General features: G+C 38.5%; 1 protein-coding gene across 1 annotated transcript in view; it reads left to right on the top strand.

The window, feature by feature from the left end:
* MEGF10 (multiple EGF like domains 10) overlaps window positions 1-18,824 on the top strand; it is a 104,778-nt gene that overhangs the window by 15,735 nt on the left and 70,219 nt on the right. Inside the window, exons 3-5 of the mRNA XM_035310084.1 lie at window positions 10,581-10,707; window positions 13,715-13,816; window positions 14,755-14,855. Coding sequence (XP_035165975.1) covers window positions 10,598-10,707; window positions 13,715-13,816; window positions 14,755-14,855 — 313 coding nt within the window. The 5' untranslated portion in view covers window positions 10,581-10,597. The remainder of the gene's footprint in view (window positions 1-10,580; window positions 10,708-13,714; window positions 13,817-14,754; window positions 14,856-18,824) is intronic.

Raw genomic sequence — 18,824 nt, 5'->3', positions numbered from 1 at the left:
AGGTGTTCATGCATGCAAACATGGAAGAGAAAAAACCTCTAGACCCCATAGGCATCGATCAAGCTGAACTTCTCTCCAGGGGTATCTTTTCTTCTCTGTTGAGAAATAGGAACACTAAGTACTAAAATTACACAACCACAAACATATTATTAAGTTTGATTTTTATCTTATTTTTTTTAATAGGTGTTGATTTTAGGTGTCTTAAATGATCAGCTGTTCCCTAACCCTTTGCTTATTTATACGTCTGCTGATATTACAGGCTACAGATGGGGCAATGTTACCAATCTAGATTGTTACCCAGTAATGTCAAGGAGCAGTACAAAGCAAACAAGCTAGTCTAAAGTAAAGGTCAGGGATTATTTAGAGAGAAGGCTCACACATACAAGCATTGTTTTCAAAACTGCAGATGTTCATAAGCTTTACGAAGGGCGTACAGTTAAGAGTAAAACAAAGTCTTGCCCATGCTCTCCTGGGGGCAGAAGCAACGAGGTAGAGGGACGACCAGTATAAATGGACACGATGTGATCATTTGGCAGCCTCTCTTAGGGCCTTCAGATGTAGTAAATTAGCTGTGGTGAAGGAAAATAAGTGAGAAATGAAGTGACAAGATGGGAAAATCAGCCTCATCTTGCACGTTAGTCTATACCTTGTTCTATTTCTTCCAGCTAGTAACAAATCCAAAAGATGCACTGAAAGGAGCTCCCACAGTTGTTAAGCCACTTCGCTGTGGTAACCATGGTCTCAACATGTTGTTCACGCTGTAGGTTAGCCTCAGCAGGTTATCTTCTAGGCTCACTGGAAGCTGTTCAGGGAAGAATCGCCTTTGACTTTAAGGGAGTAGGATTTACTCCTTTAACTGTGGGTTTGTTAAATAGAATTATTCAGACTCTTTTGGTTTTGCATTATGTTCTTCTATTTTCCCCTTTGAGGAAAATGGAGGAGTTCTATATCCATTCCAACTTTTGCAAAAGCCAAAATGTGAAAGAAATGAAGGAATGAAATGTGAAGGAAGACATTTTCACAAAGTCCCTAATTCTTTTATCAGAATGTTTTGGGTTTACTTTGTTCTGGGGGGGGGACCCTTGTTCAGGTCATAGATGCTTTGAACTAGATTGCTGGAGACTGAAAACAAAAGTTGGTGAGTAATGCATTAAAATGTTGAGAAGCTACATAGGCTGTTAAAATGAGTTGCCATCAGAATTATTTTTTTCCTTTGAAACCTGAAGACTGTAACAAAGTTATGTGATAAGAATTTCCAGAAATGAAATGCTCAGTCTAAATCATGAAAACGGGAGCTAACTGAAATAACAATTTTGTTTGCTATAGTGTCATATGTAAATGACATTTCCTTGGATGATTTAAAAATGTAAGTGTACTGAAGCAGTATTACCAACAAATTTGTTCACAAATTACAGCTACTTGTTAGCAAGTAGAAGATACAAACAAATGAGGGTGCTTATACCTGTGCTGTCCATAATGAAAGGGCCCAGTGAACGGCTGTTGCAAGTGTGGGGAACTGCAGACTGAAGATTTTTGTCAGTGATAACAGAGGCTATATCAGGAAAGGAGAAGAATCTAATGTAGGAGGGCAATGTATGTGGAAAAGGAAAATGTGTATGTATCGGGCGAAGGAAAAAACAACAGAGGAGGTCTTTGAAGAGAGCTGAAACAAGAAAGCATAACACTATTACAGGAAGGTGAACACATTTGAAATGGATCCTAAAATGCATAGGAAGCTAAAGGAATAGTCAGTCTTGTGGTTGTGCTCCTTTATGCACTGGCAAAAAGTTGGATACAATGTCTGGAAGGCTGGCACTTGAGGTAAAAGGAAAAGAAAGTTCACAAAGCTACGGTCAAGAGAGGGTAAAACCATGAATGAAAATTTCCGCATAAGTGGAACCAGGGAACTGGTGTATTTAGGCGACCACAGGATTGTCCCAGGCAACTTGTCAGCAACCACAAAGTTTTCACAGTTGCATCCATGAATACATGGATTTTTTCCTTAGGAAAAAATAAATAAAAAATCCGATGTCTGGTCATGTTATCTGATAAAGGGACTATGCTAAAAATGTAGTAAAGATTACTTATTGTGTTATTCTGTTAAAAACAGAGATTTTATACATGCCAGTAACATCTAACTTTAGAAATAATTAGCCCTACCCAAATGCATCTGGATAGACCTTAATGCTCTGGCCTTCACCTGTACTATTGAAACAGTGCTGGGATTAATATACAGACTGATAGTCCAGGAAGGAGTACATTATTTGTTTAAAAAGGGAAAAGGGTGGGGAAAAGTCTGTTTGTTTGGATATGGTTTCTGGATCAACTCCTGCGGCGTATAGCCTTTCTTAAAATGTATGTTATTTACTTTCTGTTAGCTGTCAACAGCCACGCTGGGAAGGATGCCCAGGGCTGATGGGTGCCATCTGTGTAGGGACTGAAAGCCGCTGGTGCATCTCTGAACAGTCCCGTGCCTGCCAGCGCTGCAGACTTGTGCCTGGTGCCTGTGCCCCAGTAGCTACAGCTACCTTCCCTGGTGGCATTGTCCCAGCCAGGGAACGACACCAGCGAGATCCCAGCTCCTGCTTATTCCTATGTCCTGCCACTGCTTTCTTCCAAAATGTGGTCAGTGGCTTCCCCAGGAGCAGCTGGCCAGCCATGGGGCCTTCAGATGCTGTGAGAGGGATGGAAGGAGAGAAGGAGGACCTTGAAGGTCTGCCTGGAGGGTGCAGGCAGCAGACAGCTGTAGTAGATTGCTTGTGTTCAGGTGGTCTGCTTGGAAATGGTAACCTCTGAACAGCTACACAAAACTTGAGAGAAAGATCAGGCAAGACAGGCTACTGCATGCACTTCACTCTGTGTGGAAGAGGGAGACCTGCTCTTGGACCAAGGTTCTCCACTGGTGAAAGCTGCAGGTTGCAGTGACCCTGGGGCAATGCTGCCATCAACATACGGACACAACCTGTTACGATTTTCAGTGATCTGTGTTTACAAAACTGGCTAATTATAAATTCTTTCCAGAACCAATTTCCATTTGTTTGTCCTTCCTCATTTCACATGTAGCTTCTCTGTCCATCCCTTACTCTTGTTACATGATTTTGGCTTGGGATGAAGGAACATTAAACATCTTGAGGAATTTCCTTCTTTTTTTTCTTCTTTTTTTTTTTTTTTTTTTGTTTACTTTTTGTATGAGAACTAAATAAGTCATTCTCCAGGGATACCCAGACCAGAAATAGATACTAAGCACACTTACTTGACATAGTTTTATATGGTTCACTTAATGTCTCTTGTTTAAAAGAAGTTATATCAGGATTTATGCTCTAGCTGCCATTTCATCTTCTGGAAGTGTGCTTTTCAGATACTTTGGCTTGGATTCTAGACAGCTTTAACTGTCTTTATTTGGTAACTTTTCATCTGAGTAGAAAATAGGTGGACAGCACATTTAGCCAAAAGATTTATTTGTTAACAATTCATCCTTTCAGCTTCCTGTGTGAATGATCTTTAGACATGTTCAATGTGCCATTCACACAGTTCCATGTGCTATGACTAACTTTAATGATCACAAGCTTGTATGTTAAAGACCTGTACTTGTTATCTTCCTGGAAAAAGAAAAAAAAAAAAAGAAACAAAACACCAACTTTTAATGTGAACAGTGCTCTGGTTTAGCGCACAATGACAGCTACAGTGAAATGACCCCATGCTTGTGATGTTTGGCAGCCTGCCCCATAGGAATAATAATGAGTCCATCTGCAAAGGATCTGGCATGCTGGCATTTGTTCTTTACCATGCCTCCTTGCCCCACGCAAACTTGACTTCCACTGAACTTTCTTTCCTTTTGCTTTTACTACTGATCTGAGGGAGGAGAAGGGGACTGATGAATGGATGTATCATCCCTGGCAGCCTAACGCCTGTGGAAGTTCTCACTGTGCAGTCAGCGCGTCGCATGGCAGTGAGTCTGGTGGGCCAAAGAGAGTCTTATTTTTCAGGAGGCCTGAAGATCCTAGGGAAACTCCCATCTGGTCTTTTACAGTGAGACTGTATCTTGCGAAGAATACTGCTCAGTAACTTGCGGGGAAGTCCTGAGTGCTACAGGACCAGCTACCGAGTTCATGCCGGTGATGGAATAGCGCTGTGTTCTGTGTCTGTCCTGCAATGCTGGGCAGCAGTGCTGCGGGGTTTCCAGCTGCCTGGGACCGTGCTGCAGCACTGGGTGGCACAGCTAGCATAAAGCTGAAAGTTTGCTGAGAGTTAAAGATTTCTGATTCTTCCAATGTGCATAGTTACCTTATTTCGTTCTGGAAATGGAAATTTCCTTGTAATTGAAGTCTGAGAATTTATAGACAATTCTGGAGCAATATGCAGCGTGACGCTAGCCAGCCTCTCCAGGTTCCCACCTGAAGGTTTTCATGCTTAAGTAGAAGGTGCCTATTCCAAAACATAACAGGTGCTCTCTGTTATTTAACATAAAATCATATATTACTCCTCTTTTTATTTTGTTTTTATTTATTTTCTAAGAAGGAGCAGTTCAGGTACGCAGACTATGAAATGAAATCATTTGTTAAAGGATCCTGATGCCACAGCTTCCAAATCAGTCATTTCTGGGACTTACGGGCAAATAATTCCTGGTCATCTGCAGACATGTGGGTTGCCAGTGGATTCTCCAGGACTCGGTGAATCAAGACTTCTTTCCCTCCTTTAACTTCAGTTGAAATGACTAACAGATTTGGAATTTATTGGAACCATTGGGGCCAATACACATACACAAATAGTGGGATTACGTAAGCCTCATTTTTTTTAGGAACTTCTATAATTAAAAAGAGACAGAAAAATAATAATAATAATAAAAGTAACTGAATCAAAAAGCAGAGATTCATTATTTGTTTTTCTTCATAATGTTACCCTTTAAAAAAACAGCAAAACATCTATCCCCATAAAGGAGAATTTTTCCAGCTCACTCAGCCTTTAATTTGGTTATTTTTCAGCTATCAGCTTAAATTCATGATTTTTCCATTTAATTTTCACGGTCTGTTTCAAAAAGCTTTGGACTCTGGAAAGTTTTCATTTTTTTTTCACTTTGAATCTTAAAGATGTTAGTTCTTAAGTTTGAGACTCTGTCTGAGGTATGTATATGAGGTATCTGTTCTTGAGTGTCTTAAGGATATGCGTGTCTTCATGCAAGACCTGCTAACAACTGAGAAGGGGTGTCTGGGACATTGCTGTGTCGCCTTGTAGGCTTAAACTTCTGTTAACTGGTGTAAATGGCTGCCATCCCCCTAGATACCTCAGTTATGAAAAAGCCATTGGAAGAATAAAAATGTGTGAGAAGTGGAAGGCTGGAGGGACTGTTAAGTAACAGTCTGGTGGGGTAGGATGCAGAATCAGGAAATCAACACCCTCTCCTGTGGGGAGAGCTTGCTTGGTGACTGGATTACTACATGCTATGGCTAGACATGTATCTAGGGTATTCAGCAAGCAAGGTCAGGTTGTCATTAAGCATGTGGCTGAAGTGGCCTGTCAGTCAGTAGACATCTGGATGTGCATTAATGCTTAGAAGTAAAGAAGCACAAGTTAACGGGGTTAACTTGATTAAGCTGCACCAAGAAAGGGCCTTTTTGCATCTCTGATTATCGTGGTGTGAAAGTGTCCTGCAGTTAGGGCCCTACTGGGTTATCATTTAGCTAATTGTCCAGGTTCCACACATGTTCTGTCAAGCAGAAGTTCACCCTTGCCAGATGACTTGCAGTTTGGTCTCTTCTGCAGTCCCCTAACTGGGGATGATGCCTTTGGAGTGACATTTTTTGAGCACTCGAGAAAAGACAGTTGCTTTATTTACATTTGTTGTGATTAGTTTTTGTTTGTTTGTTTGTTTGTTTGTTTTCAGCTAGTCTGGGCTCTGTGTGATACTGCTGCTATTCAGGCTAGTTCATATTTTTTTTATGGGTGAGATTTCTTGTGACACCTCATCCAACTGACTTCCAAAAAACAAACAAACAAACAAAACCCACCTCCTATATTTAATCTATTAATTTTTTAATGTAATCAATAACAGCAGTCTTTTTTTTAAAATATATATATATATATATATTTTTTTTTTTTTTGCAGAAGTTAACATGGGACTAAGCATCATGGACAAGATTAGGTCAAGTTCAGATTTTATTTTGCCTGACATCAGCAGTAGATGATTTTATAAACAAATTGTTGCTCTGATAGAGGAACTGAACCTTTAGAATGACAACAGTATAATGGTACAGAAAACACTAAATAAGAAGTGAAAAACCAAAGAATTCACCAGAAAATCTTTACAAAAAGTCTTTATCTCATCTGGAGCTGTAATTTCTAGTTGCTATTAGCAGTCATTAAGCCTATTTGGTGGCTCTGGCTTAGTCATAGTATGGAGATGGTGAAGGCAGAGGTACTAGCAGTCTCCAGTAATGAGTGTGTAGTTTACAGATTCAGTCTGGGAGTTCAGTTACAATGGACAGAACGAAGATTTTTTTAAATAGCATTTGCTGTATACATAGGATAATGCAATGTAAATGCAATGTTGGGTTACAGCCCAGATAACATTGTTTGACTGTAACTTGTGCTGTATCACTGCAGAAAGATGGAAATGAGTGTGGTAAAACCTTGGATACATCATCACGGATTATGAAAAGATTTTACTATCCTGAAGTTCTTCCTCTAATTATATTGCATGTTCTTGCTGCATTTTTTATGTTGCAGTGGTAAAAATGCTTTTGCAACAGTAATGAGAAAGCATCATCAGCATTTCCCTTGCTCTTGGGTCCATTATGTCATGTTAGCAACTGTATCATCGTATTCTCTATTGCTCATGCAGTTCTAATCCTGCTTAATTCACTAGCACTGCTTGATTTTGCTGACCATAAAATATTTGTTCACAGCCTTAAGCAACCTTCACTTCTATATTTTGCATTGTTTTATGTCCCTCTTCTCCCCCAGTTCCACCTATTTACTTTTACCTTTTGTGGAGACCAGTCTAAGGGAGAGATGTGTGCTCTGTGTTCTCCTCATAGCTCTGCTTGTGGCAGGTGGAGAAACTCATCTGAAATCGTCTGAGTTTTCAGTAGATGGAGGAGAAATATTAGAATTTATTTTTTAGTTGTTTATACTTTTTCTATTTTAGATCTTGGACTGTACAGGAAAAAATAAAGTGTACAAAACTGGCAACTGTAGTAGTCACAGAGAAGGTGCCTACAAATCCCAGATCATGTGTAGCACTGTTTAACTGTCTGGTTTATGCAGTACACATACAGGCTTTGCCATCTGCTTACTAGTGGGATGAATGTAATTCATCAAACATATTTCAGGTGAATACCTGTAATTTGTAGGAGTATATATTTGGGATAACTGTACACCTGTTGTACCATCTTAAAAATGAACTTGATAGTAATTTTAATATGCCTTGGGATGATCAGAAGATTTTGTTAATATGAATATTACTGATGACTATTAATATCTTCATTTGATATAGTAGAGATATTACTAGCTAGATTTATTTAATAGGAGTAGAGAAATGCATGGGAGTAATCTGCAGATGCTCCATGCAGCTGTGCTGTTCTCCTGTTAGTGTTTAAAAACCATGGGCCTGTATTAAAGGTTGTGGAAACACAGACATCTCAGAGCTAAAAAGACTTTGACCTCATATTGCACAGGCCTTGCCTTAAAGATCCTGTTCAAATGTGAGTAAAGATGCAGCTTTGTCAACTGAAGTTTTTTCCTCCAATAGTAGTATCAGAAATGTCAGGGGGCAGTAAGATTTTGGTGCTGTGTTTAGATATATGTGTTCCGTCGTGCACTGTACTAATAGTACACTACAGTGTACAACACTAGCAAGACCTGACAGTAAAACGCCTTAGGCTCGGTTATATTAATTGTGTGTTCAGTTGGAGGTTGAAGTCATAGATTGAGAGAGTTGTACCTGCTGGTTAACAATAAAAATGACTGGAATATGCATTTTGCTAGCTTCCCTATGACTTGGTCGCTGCCATATTGTCCTAGCCAGCAGTTCTATAATATTGCTGGTTTAAATACAGTTTCAAAAGTGTCATTTTTTTTTAATGTATATGCAAACGTGTTGCTGGATATTAGAGAGTGTTTGGGAACAACCATTTGCCTCTTTGAAGTTGTTCTTCATTGAGGTCAACAGTGCTTCTCACAGGAGAGGGCTGGCTGGATGAATTGTAGAAAGTGTTTATGGCTTGGGGACGTGAATTATAAATATATGCTGTAGTAGGTTGGAGGAGCTTTCTGTTTTAGCCTGAATTATTATTTCCTTCATACTTGAACTAATCACTGATTTCCATAGAGAAAGCATTCTGCAGCATGAGCACTTTTAGTACTGAAACCACAGGTACTATGTATATGTATTTAGACAGCGAAGACACTGATGTAGTATTGGGTGAGATGATTCAAGCAATATGCAAGAAGAAAAGTGAATCTCTGAACAGGGTATCTCAGTGCCAACTGCAGACAGCAAGAGTTAAATCAGTCATCTGCATTTTTTATTGCTAATATAAACACTTTAGCAATGCTAATCAGTGGTACTGATTTTCTGTTTTGATTTTCCTTAATAATTAAGCAAAAGATAGGGAATGCAATCAAGTTTTACACTAGGGGGTTCATGCAAATTATTATTTTTTTAATTTTAAATTTTGTTAAATGTATCCAAAAGGAAAGTTACTGAAGTTGAGAAGAAGAAAAAAAGGAAATACAGTTTACAGTCTGCATAATCAAAGTGCATATTTCTAATGAGGGAAATCACCACTTCGTTGAAATTATTAACTGAAAATACAGCTGCTTTTATTCCTTCTTAAACAGCTCCACATTGACGACACTGCTATGCAGTGTTTGTGCACAGAAACAGTTACAGACCATGAAATGTCCTTCAGCAGCCATGGTATTTCAAGAGGGATTTAGCAAAATGGGATCATCTCTGTGTCCTCAGATATCTTAAATGCAATATTTTCATTTTTTTTTGGTGAGCTTTTTATGTTGACTTCTGAAGAAGTTCTTGTAAAGTTAAGACTGTTACATCTCTTTTATTTTCATGGATCAGTGGACTTTGTCTTAATTTATTGGTGTGTTTTACTCTATTCCGTTCCATAATATTTAAAGTAAGAATTTTCTATTTCTAGTTATTTTATTTTGTTAAAATATTTAGAAAATAAAATTAGAAGTTATTTTCTTATTATCCTATGGATTACACTCAATTATCTCAATTTTGGTGTGATATCAGAAGCCACATAGTATTAAAATTTGTGTGAAAATGAAGATAAAAGGTCAAATGTTTCCCAGAAATGGATGTTTGAATCATTACAGGTTACCTTCTGCCAGCTTTCATTCTGGCAATTGTGAATTAATGGTAGGTTAGATTAAAAGTGTTTTGGTATGCAAATCAAATCATTTGCTTGAAAACTAAGATAGACCCAGTCAAAGTACTGGGACAATCTTTAGATTTTTATGTTATAACAGTAACTTTTTTATGACCAGAAAGCTTTTTCTGTTTGGGAATTGTACAACTGGCATAGAAGGGGATATTTATGCAAACTATGCTGGGAATTCAACTTAAAAGAGCATTAACACTGGAGAATAAAATGTGAGACTGTCTGTTAGCAATTTAAAGCAAAGTCATTTAAACCCTTCCCCTGACTGATTAATTTGCTTGCATGGGAATTATTAGTTAGTAAAAGGCACTGTGCCATTTTTAGCAAGTCCTGAGCTGACATTGTATCTACTAATAATGATGTTCAACATCTTGAAGAACTGAGGAGCATTCATGCATATATATATAATGTCACGTATACATTTGCGTAAAAGAATAGCGCACAGACACGCACGCACCCTCCACAGAACACTATAACACTGCTTTTGGCTCCCCTGACATCCATCTCTCTGCATTACACTGCTGGGAGGCACCTGGGTTGAGGTAGTGCCCGGGTGTCAGGGTGCAGCCTTTCCAGAGCACACCACGGGCATCACCCCCTTGGTGGCCCGGGTACTCAGTGCTCTGGCATCCCTAGGGATGTGCAGTCGCTGTGTGTTTTGGGGGTGAGCTTTTCACAGAAGGTGCTATGTGGATTAAAGCTGCCTGAGGTGGGGCTCTGTCTGGGGTTTTTAAGAAGTTGGTGCTGCTATCAATGAATGGTGCAGCATTTTGGTTAAGTGGTCTTCAGGCTTTCTGATGGCATGTAGTCAGCAAAACCTTGAACAGAGGCATTTCTACTCTTGTGGTCTTGAGCAAGAGCCGATCTATTTTAAAACTGCAGCTCTTTTACCTGGTAGGGATGAGCCATTGCTAAACAGACTGAGCCTGGCTGCCTGCAATGCAGTAGGACCAGCTGGCTGCCCTGCATCAACTGCTCTATTTGTCTTCTACTACCAAAATGGGCGTGTATTTGCTGCCACTAGGCATGCTTCATGTGTTTCTTGAAGTACCTATTCATATATATCACCAAACCTTTGATTTTATGTATAGCCTAATAAAATGAGTCAATGGTTTTGGCTCCTTTATTGTTTATGTAATAACATTAATGTATTATATATATATTTTTTTCTTACAGGTCACCTTTTTGAAAAGATGGTTCTTAACTCTTTTTTTGGCTTCCCTGTCATACTCCTGTACCACTGCGTGGGGATAACTTTATCTTTGAACCTTGAAGATCCAAATGTGTGTAGCCACTGGGAAAGGTAATAATTTCTTTTATGTAAGACTTGACACAAATTCTGACTGTAAAAGTTTAGGCTTGTTTTGCTTAGTACATTTTAATTGATTTATAGCTTTCAGTTAAATAATGATCTGGGAATAAATTTTTGCATAACCATGTGGGCAAGGTAAGTTTATGCATAACTAAAAGACTATTTCACAATGGGTTGAAATGCAGCTATCTTTGCAGTAGTGGTTAGGAAAAACACAACAGTGGCACCAGTAATATTACAGAACTGTCTAGGGACAAGAAAGAAATTAAAAATAGCTTTTTTCAATTTAAGTGAAAAGGAGCTTTTACATATGCAAAATGTAATTAGCCATATTGGAGTTTGGCCAAATTTGATTATGCTGATTCTTTCCTTTTCAACATTCCTGGAATCTAAATTAAGGTTTTTTTTTTTTTTTTTTTTTTTTTTAATGAGATTCAGAAATTTATAACGTGCAGCTATAAATTCATCAGTTTACTTAGTCCAGTTGTTCACCCAATTTCAGGTTAATTGTGAGTGGATTGCTCACAGTGGGTAGGAGGTTGAACCGCAAGCATTTGTTGTAGTTTTCTTGAAAAAAAGATTATAGTAGTGAAACCAGGCCTGAATGTCTCATCATTATTATTTAATTAAGCCCATGACTGATCAGCTAACCCCTGAGATGGTCTAACTCTTCATTTGAGAACATAAGTATTTCCTCCATTGGAGGTAAATTGTTTTTTATGTTTAGTTGCTGGAAATGCTGCTGAGCCACTGTACATATATTTGCAATTGTTTGGGCTAAATCTTTGCAGAGGAAGTTGAAACTTGTATTTAAATTTTTATGAAGTCTGTATATCAAAAAATATACTTAAGGACTTCCCCCAGCCATTTATTTTAGCTTATGTGCAGCAAAGGTAGGAGCAGTTTCTTGGTATGCAATTCAGCATATACGAAATTGTGTATATGAAGTAATTACCATACTAAATACCTGGTTACAATATTCAGGCACAAGCCTAGATTGGTACTTGATACTACTCCATGTTGTGTATCATTTGTTAAATGTATTTATCTATGCAAGTTTTTTTGAGGGAAGAAGCATCATAATGAAAGCGAAATGGAAAAAAAAATATGTTATAGTGCATAATGTATTTTAAAACAAAGTAATTAAAGTCAACAGAAGAAAAAAATATTCATTGAGTGTTGCCAGTTTTTGAATGAACTGAAAGATCTGTGCTGTGTCTCAGAGCAGGCAGCAGGGGAACATAGCTACGAATGAGTAAAACCACCAGATCCCAGTTCATTGCTGCTGCTGTCACTGGCAGCGCTATATGCTTTAAATAAACCTACCCCGCCCTGTCATGAAACATTCTTTACAAATGAACTGCGATCACAGCAAGAACGGATGGGCTGAGTATTGTGTCCAACAGCAAGCGCAGACGTTTTGTCGGGCTCGCTCTGACAGCTGGACAGATTAGGGATGCTTGCCTCTATATGGGCATAGGGAAAACAGGGAGCAAGTGCTGGGCAGCAAGGAGTAAGTAGATCTGGACATGTTTTCTCTGAGTGTAGGTGATGACATTAGGAGGAGTAGACTGTGGCTTTTACCCTGTAGTAGGTGCTGAGGGGGTCAAAGACTGTGTGAGTAAAAACCAGATGGGCTGTGCACTCAGCAAGTGTTTTGACTTCCCGGGAACCAGAACTACAACAGGAACGGACCACATGTTCCCATATTTTCTAACCCCCTTACGCAACCAAGGACTGTCGGACTGCCAGCACAAACAGTCTGTGCAAGAGTTTTCTAGGGTGATTCAATATTTTTCCCTTCTGCAGCAGGGCTCTGTTCCTCTGGCCCCACTGACGGCTTTGGATTTTCACTACACTCATAATCTGACAGGCGGTAGACCTTCAGTACAGTACTTCTGACAAAAACAAGCAAACAACAACAACAATGTTCAAAATTAGCCAGAAAACAAGAAAAAGTACAGACTTAAGTATTTTTTATGATTGCTCAATAGACTGTTGGATGGTACAATTGCCCTATCTGTTTTCAGCAATTATTATGTGAGTGTACTTCTATACTAACACTCACCTTTATATGTAAGTACATTGACAGACCTTTCCACTACTGATGAAGATGTTTTATTATGGATACAGCTACAGTTTTAAAAAGATACATATATATATATATTTTTCAGAAAATCCAGTGAGATTTTTCTGTTTTGTATGATACAAGAAGAAATATAATTTTGTGTCTCTTAACTAGTTCTTCAGCTCTCCAGGGATGTTAGTAAAACAGGAGAAAATGTGCCACACACATTGCCTTGCTGCTTCAGTTAGCTGTTGCTTTTAAAATTTAGACATAATTACTTTTCTTTAAATGTCTAGTAGTACCATTTCATCAAATGTATTACACAGAGACATGAGTGCTTTCTGCAAGTATATTTTTCTTCCCTTAGTGGATAAAAACCCTTTCAATCCATATATTCTATTTTATAAAGTTATCTGGTTCATATTTAGCTTAAACTTGCACTTGCTGTTTTTTTTGCACATGAATATTTTGTTATTTTTTATACCATTATGTTGAAGCATTTTCTGATGAATTTTGATACATATTTTATGCCTACATTTTAAAGAGGAAATTAAGAACTAGTAGCATTTAGATAGTAGATTAAAACAAGAGCAGACTATAGTAGATCCTTCGTAACAGACAGCATTAGGCTGAAACTGACTAAACAACTTTGCTTGTGAGGGCTTATGGAGCACCTTTTTAGCAGACTCCTCACCTTAGAAAGCAAAAAAGTATTTGTCAAAACCATGGTTGTCTATTGCTAAGTGTGCTATGACTGTATGCACATCCAGGAGTTAGAGGATGTGCCTAAAAGGTGTGCTTAAATATGTGCCTTGTTATCTGTCCAAACTACAGCTACTTACTAGGACTTTGTAAAAGACTTAATAAAATCACTGTACTGTAAAGGACTCTCTCAATAATCAGTTTACTCTCTCTCTCATTTTTCCCCAGTTATTCAGTCACAGTGCAAGAGTCATATCCACATCCTTTTGATCAAATTTACTACACCAGCTGTACTGACATCCTAAACTGGTTTAAGTGCACACGACACAGGTGATGTATTGCTAAGATTGTCCAACTGCTGATATTGTAGATATGCATAGAGATCTTGTGTCTGTTAAAATCAAGCATGGCATATAGGATATTTTATTTATAGCGACTTATTTATGTAGCACTGATTGTCTGAGTCAACTGAAGAATGTCTGATCGAAGCAAAGTCACGTATCTGTCATAAGCACGTTAGGGTATATCATCCTACAGAGGGCTGACAGAGAAAGAACAGGTTAAGAAAAAAGTGTGCAGTGTATGAAGTGAAATTCTCCAGATCTTACCAGGTGCGTTTGTTCAAAAACTTTATGAGACACTTTGCTGCTTTGAACCTTATGTTCTGGGCAAAATATGTGTTACGTCAAAAGGAATTAAAAAGAAGGTTGGAAGGCACATCTGGAGGTTATCTGGTCCAACCTCCATGCTCAAGCAGAGTCACCTAGAGCAGGTTGCCCAGGATCATGGCCAGGTATCTCCTTAGAGATATTCAAGATATCTTCAAGTGTCTTAACTAGCACTTCTCTTGTCTTAACCAACACTGTGTCTCTGCCCCCAGAAACCAGACTCACCCTTGTAAGGATAAACCCCAGTAGTGTCTCCTTGGAAGCTGACACCAGTAGTGATCAGGGAAATTGATTTGTTTTGCCAGACTTTAGTCTCCACTGGGGATGCTAATGGTGAAGGCAGTGATACTTTAGCTTGTGATTTGGTTAAGTACCCAGAATACTCAACTTTACTACTGTCTGTCCACCCATGTAAATAAGGCTAGTTGTGGAACCAACAAGACTATTAAATACAACAACAGATAAATAAAGGTCTCTTTCTGGAGTTTTTTTCCTCTCCTCTTACTGATATCTGAATATTTTAAAAAATATGTAAGCATATAAATGATTTAGTTTCTGAACCGTGAAATATATGCAACAACCATTCATTCTTTTCTTTAGAATCAGTTACCGTACTGCCTACAGACATGGTGAAAAAACGATGTACAGACGTAAATCCCAGTGCTGCCCTGGATTTTATGAAAGCAGGGAAATGTGTGTCCGTAAGTCTAGCTTCTTTTTGCTTTGAAATTCCATACATGCATTGCAGGGCTGGTTTGGCTCCCTTTCGTGGGTGATTTGTGGGAGCTCTCTTACTGGGGGCTCAGTTATTCATCAGTGGTGTGCATGCAGATCTCGTTGAAGTCAATTGGTGTTGTGCATATGGAAATGACAAGATAATTGGATCTCAGAAGTCTAACTAACCAACCTTGATGTGATTCTCACTAATGACTATATGGCACATTACATCTCAGAGAGCACAAGTGTCAGAGCATTTTTCTACACAAAAAATAAACACCAACAAAAACAGTAGGGAAATACAAGGCTTTCCTCCTCAGCATGGGCCCGGGTTGATCCTTGAGCAACTCTCTCTTGCAGATATGAAGGTCTGTAACAACTGTTTGAAGGCAGCAGCACCACCCTTTTGTAGGGCACATGCTGCTGTCTCCAAAGCTTTCTAAATCTAAAATATGAAGAAATCTGTCCAGACTGGCAATGCCCCTGGCTTGGCTCTCTTTCTCCCTCTTATATAGATAGCCTTGTGAAGAACCTAGAAAGGTCTGATTCTTAGAGTAATATTAATTCAAAATCACAGTAGAAAGGAAGAATGAAAATAGAGAGTGTGTTAATCCAGAGCCTTGAGAGTGTATGTGAGTGGCTGAACACAGGTCAGCTGGAAAGTTGTTCAAAGCTGTAGGGCGGGCTGAAGAGCTAGGTGCTTCCACTGGCAGGAGTGACAGCAAGGAGCTTTTAATAATAGGTGAGCACAAGTGAATGGCAGTGTGTCCTCAGAGATGTGTAAATGTGTACAGCTAAAAATAAAACTAATTCAGTAGTATTTAACATTATTTTTTCCCTGTGGATACACATGTACACAGCATGGACTGTAGCTGTAAGATTTCCAGAAGTCCGAACACTGAATTTGTCTTCAACTTTTCATCTCGTTGAAAAACTGGGCTTATCAGAGTCAGTCTTTTGTCAGTAATGTCATTTGCTATATTAACCTCTGCGTATACTTTTATTAGTTTTAGGGGACAGAATGATCATAGAAAGCAGCTGTCTCAGTTTCTTGGGTTTGCTTCAGCTGTTCTAACGAGATTTTTTTAAAAATGGAGCAACCCTGATGAACTCTGTCAGAGGGACCGAGGCAGTCGCTGATTTTGGGGGTGCCTTTAAAAGCAGCCCAGTGAGGAACTGGAGCCTCTGGATTGTGGGGACTGGTCTCTGCTTGCAGCCCAGTTGCTGAGCAGGCCTGTGCTTGGCAAGCTCAGCCAAGGGAAAATTGTGACAAGCCCTACATACTGGGAGAGCTGCAGTGCATATGCTGCCCTGTTGGACGTGTGGGCTGCTCATGCATGAAGATCAGCCTCATGTCCCCCTGGCACAGGCCTGGCCCCCAGGGCCTGCACGGCACGGCCTGCCGGTGGGCTCCTGCCATCCTGGGGCAGGCCTTGGCCCAGGCCACCCAGTGTCTGTCACCACACACCTCCTGCCCAACCATCTACAGGACGCTTCTTTAGCTGGTGCTTTGCTCATCTGAAAGTGGGAGAAACAGAGATGAATTCATAGGTTTATCGTCTCCCTTACTGCTACAAAGACAGTGGTGGAGCATAGTGTTCAATGTGTGGAGGAGCTTCTCCAGAAAAATGCTCTGCAAAATAACGGATAACAAGAGATTTGCCATTGCTGCTAGATTTTGCAAACCAGTTTACGAGATGTCAGTGCAGTGGATACAACTTTGGTCTCTGGTAAAAAGAGTCTGCAAATTAGTGCCCGTATGTACACTAAAATTATTTATTCAATATAAATGTGAAATAGTTCCTTAATTTGTTCAGAGGCATGATTCTGTGTATTGTGAGGTGCATACTGGAAGTGACTGATCGGATTTATTTGTATTTTGGAAAATTGTACCGCATGAATGTCAAAACATCATAAAATCCTCATTTACTTTTTTTGTTTTATGGCACTCACTGGAATTTGAAAAGCAGTAAGATCTTTGATTTAAAATGTATTTTCTGCACAAGACAAAGCAAGGTCAAAATTATATTAAAAAAACACCCTACTTTAAAAGAGTATCAATCTGAGATCAGATCAGCAATTTTTTATCCTTGTTTTAAACGTATTTATTAGACTTGTAAGAACCAAATTTTGTCTATATTTGGTTATTATATGAATGAGAATGATCATAGAATCATTAGGCTTGGAAAAGACCTCCAAGATCATCTGGTCCAACCATCCCCCTGCCACCAATATAGTGGGTGAACTAGACCATGTCCCTAAGCACCATGTCCAACCTTTCCTTAAGCACCCCCAAGGACGGTGATGCTTTTTGTTTGATGTTTCGTTGTTTTGTTTGTTCCTTTGCTTGACTTCTCAGTTTAAAAAGCTCAATTAGAAAATTCTACTGGCAAATGATTTTGGTATGACTCAACACTTCAGTGCATTTAGTGATGAAGTGAAATCTTGTGACTTCCTTTTTAAAATACTAATTGGGAATTTACAGCATGAATACTCACCAGTGCCTATTGTCCTAGTGGTAGCATTTACTAATGGTAGTGCTACTGCACTACTGTGGGAAGAGAATTACTTGTCACTGTATAGAGTCATAGGAAGAATGTGGGAGCCTCACATTGCTGAAGTCTCTAAATGTTTTATTCACAAAAGAAAAGAAAGACCAACAACCAGAGAAAAGCATGGGCTGAAATTTAAGTGGTTTACATATATATTTTTGATTTTTTCCAAGTTCAGTCTGAACATACGAACTTGAATTTGTCCTAGGATATAAGTTTTCTGTGGAATTGTGACTCTAACTTTCATACTTGTTCCAGAAAACTTTCAGTTTCAGGTGGTTCAGTAGGTGACACTTCTGTTAAGATTTCACATTTCAGTAAAAATTACATTTGTGTTTTGTTTTTGGATTCAGTAAGTAAACTCATATGTGGAAAATATACACAGACCTTTTTATCACTTAAACAATAATTTGTATTTTGTTCATTCTTCTCTAAATGGCAAATTACTGTTGTAATGTAAACTGTTCAAACCCAGATTCAGAGTTTTAGTATCATCTTTTAATTGATGCCATTGATAAGCCTACGTATCGTGCCACAAAGTGAAAAATCAACAATATAAGTATACATATGATCACTCAAAAAAGTCCAAACTCTTGCACCTTTTAGCCAAGAAACAGTCAAGTAACACTAGTTGTAGAGACTAACAGAATCAGATATTGTTAGCAGTATCAGCAGAAAAATATCATGACACTCTCTGTTCAGTTTGAGGTATTTTCATGGATCGCATAATTCTGACTCATGTCTTTTATTTAGTTAAATGAAGGAAGTGTAAAACATTGTGAATATTGCAGCTCTTGCTTTTTTTTTTTTTTTAATATGGATGCTAGTCTGGGCTACATGCTGAGACCTTTTTATAAAAAGTGTATTATTATTATAATTATTAAGTTTACAAGATCCGTCCACTTTTTGCCATGTTTCTGAAGCAAAAGGATTCAGGCTTTAAGATGTCTTCTGGTGGCTTTGCTGTAGATTAACACACATAAAGTAGATTCATCCTTGTCGCGTTTTGGTGTTGTGAACATTAATTTATAGTTTCTGACAGTATAGCAGGATTAAGCCTGTTGAATTTCCTTGAGAAAGAAAATGGAGAATAGGCAGAATGTAGGTAGAATTAAGAAGCTATCTTACCACATAACTGAATTTCCCTCACCTTAATAAAAAACAGACGTTAAGCACAGAAAAAAAAAAAAAAAAAAAAAAAAAAAAAAAAAAAAAAAAAAAAAAAGATTGGATTAACCAAAGGATACATTCTAGCAGTATGGAATTGAAGAATTTCTTTGAAAGAACACATTTATAATGTAGTTCAAAAGTTATGTGTGTTTCATTTTCCACAGAAAATGCTGAGGGACCATATTTTAATTAATGTCAAGGAAGTTGAATCTTGTACAATATGTAGAAGAG

This window comes from Oxyura jamaicensis, chromosome Z (genome assembly GCF_011077185.1).
Source record: "Oxyura jamaicensis isolate SHBP4307 breed ruddy duck chromosome Z, BPBGC_Ojam_1.0, whole genome shotgun sequence".
Classification (NCBI taxonomy): Eukaryota; Metazoa; Chordata; class Aves; order Anseriformes; family Anatidae; genus Oxyura; species Oxyura jamaicensis.
The sequence above is the reverse complement of the archived record's forward strand: the minus strand, read 5'-3'. Positions and strand labels throughout refer to the sequence as shown.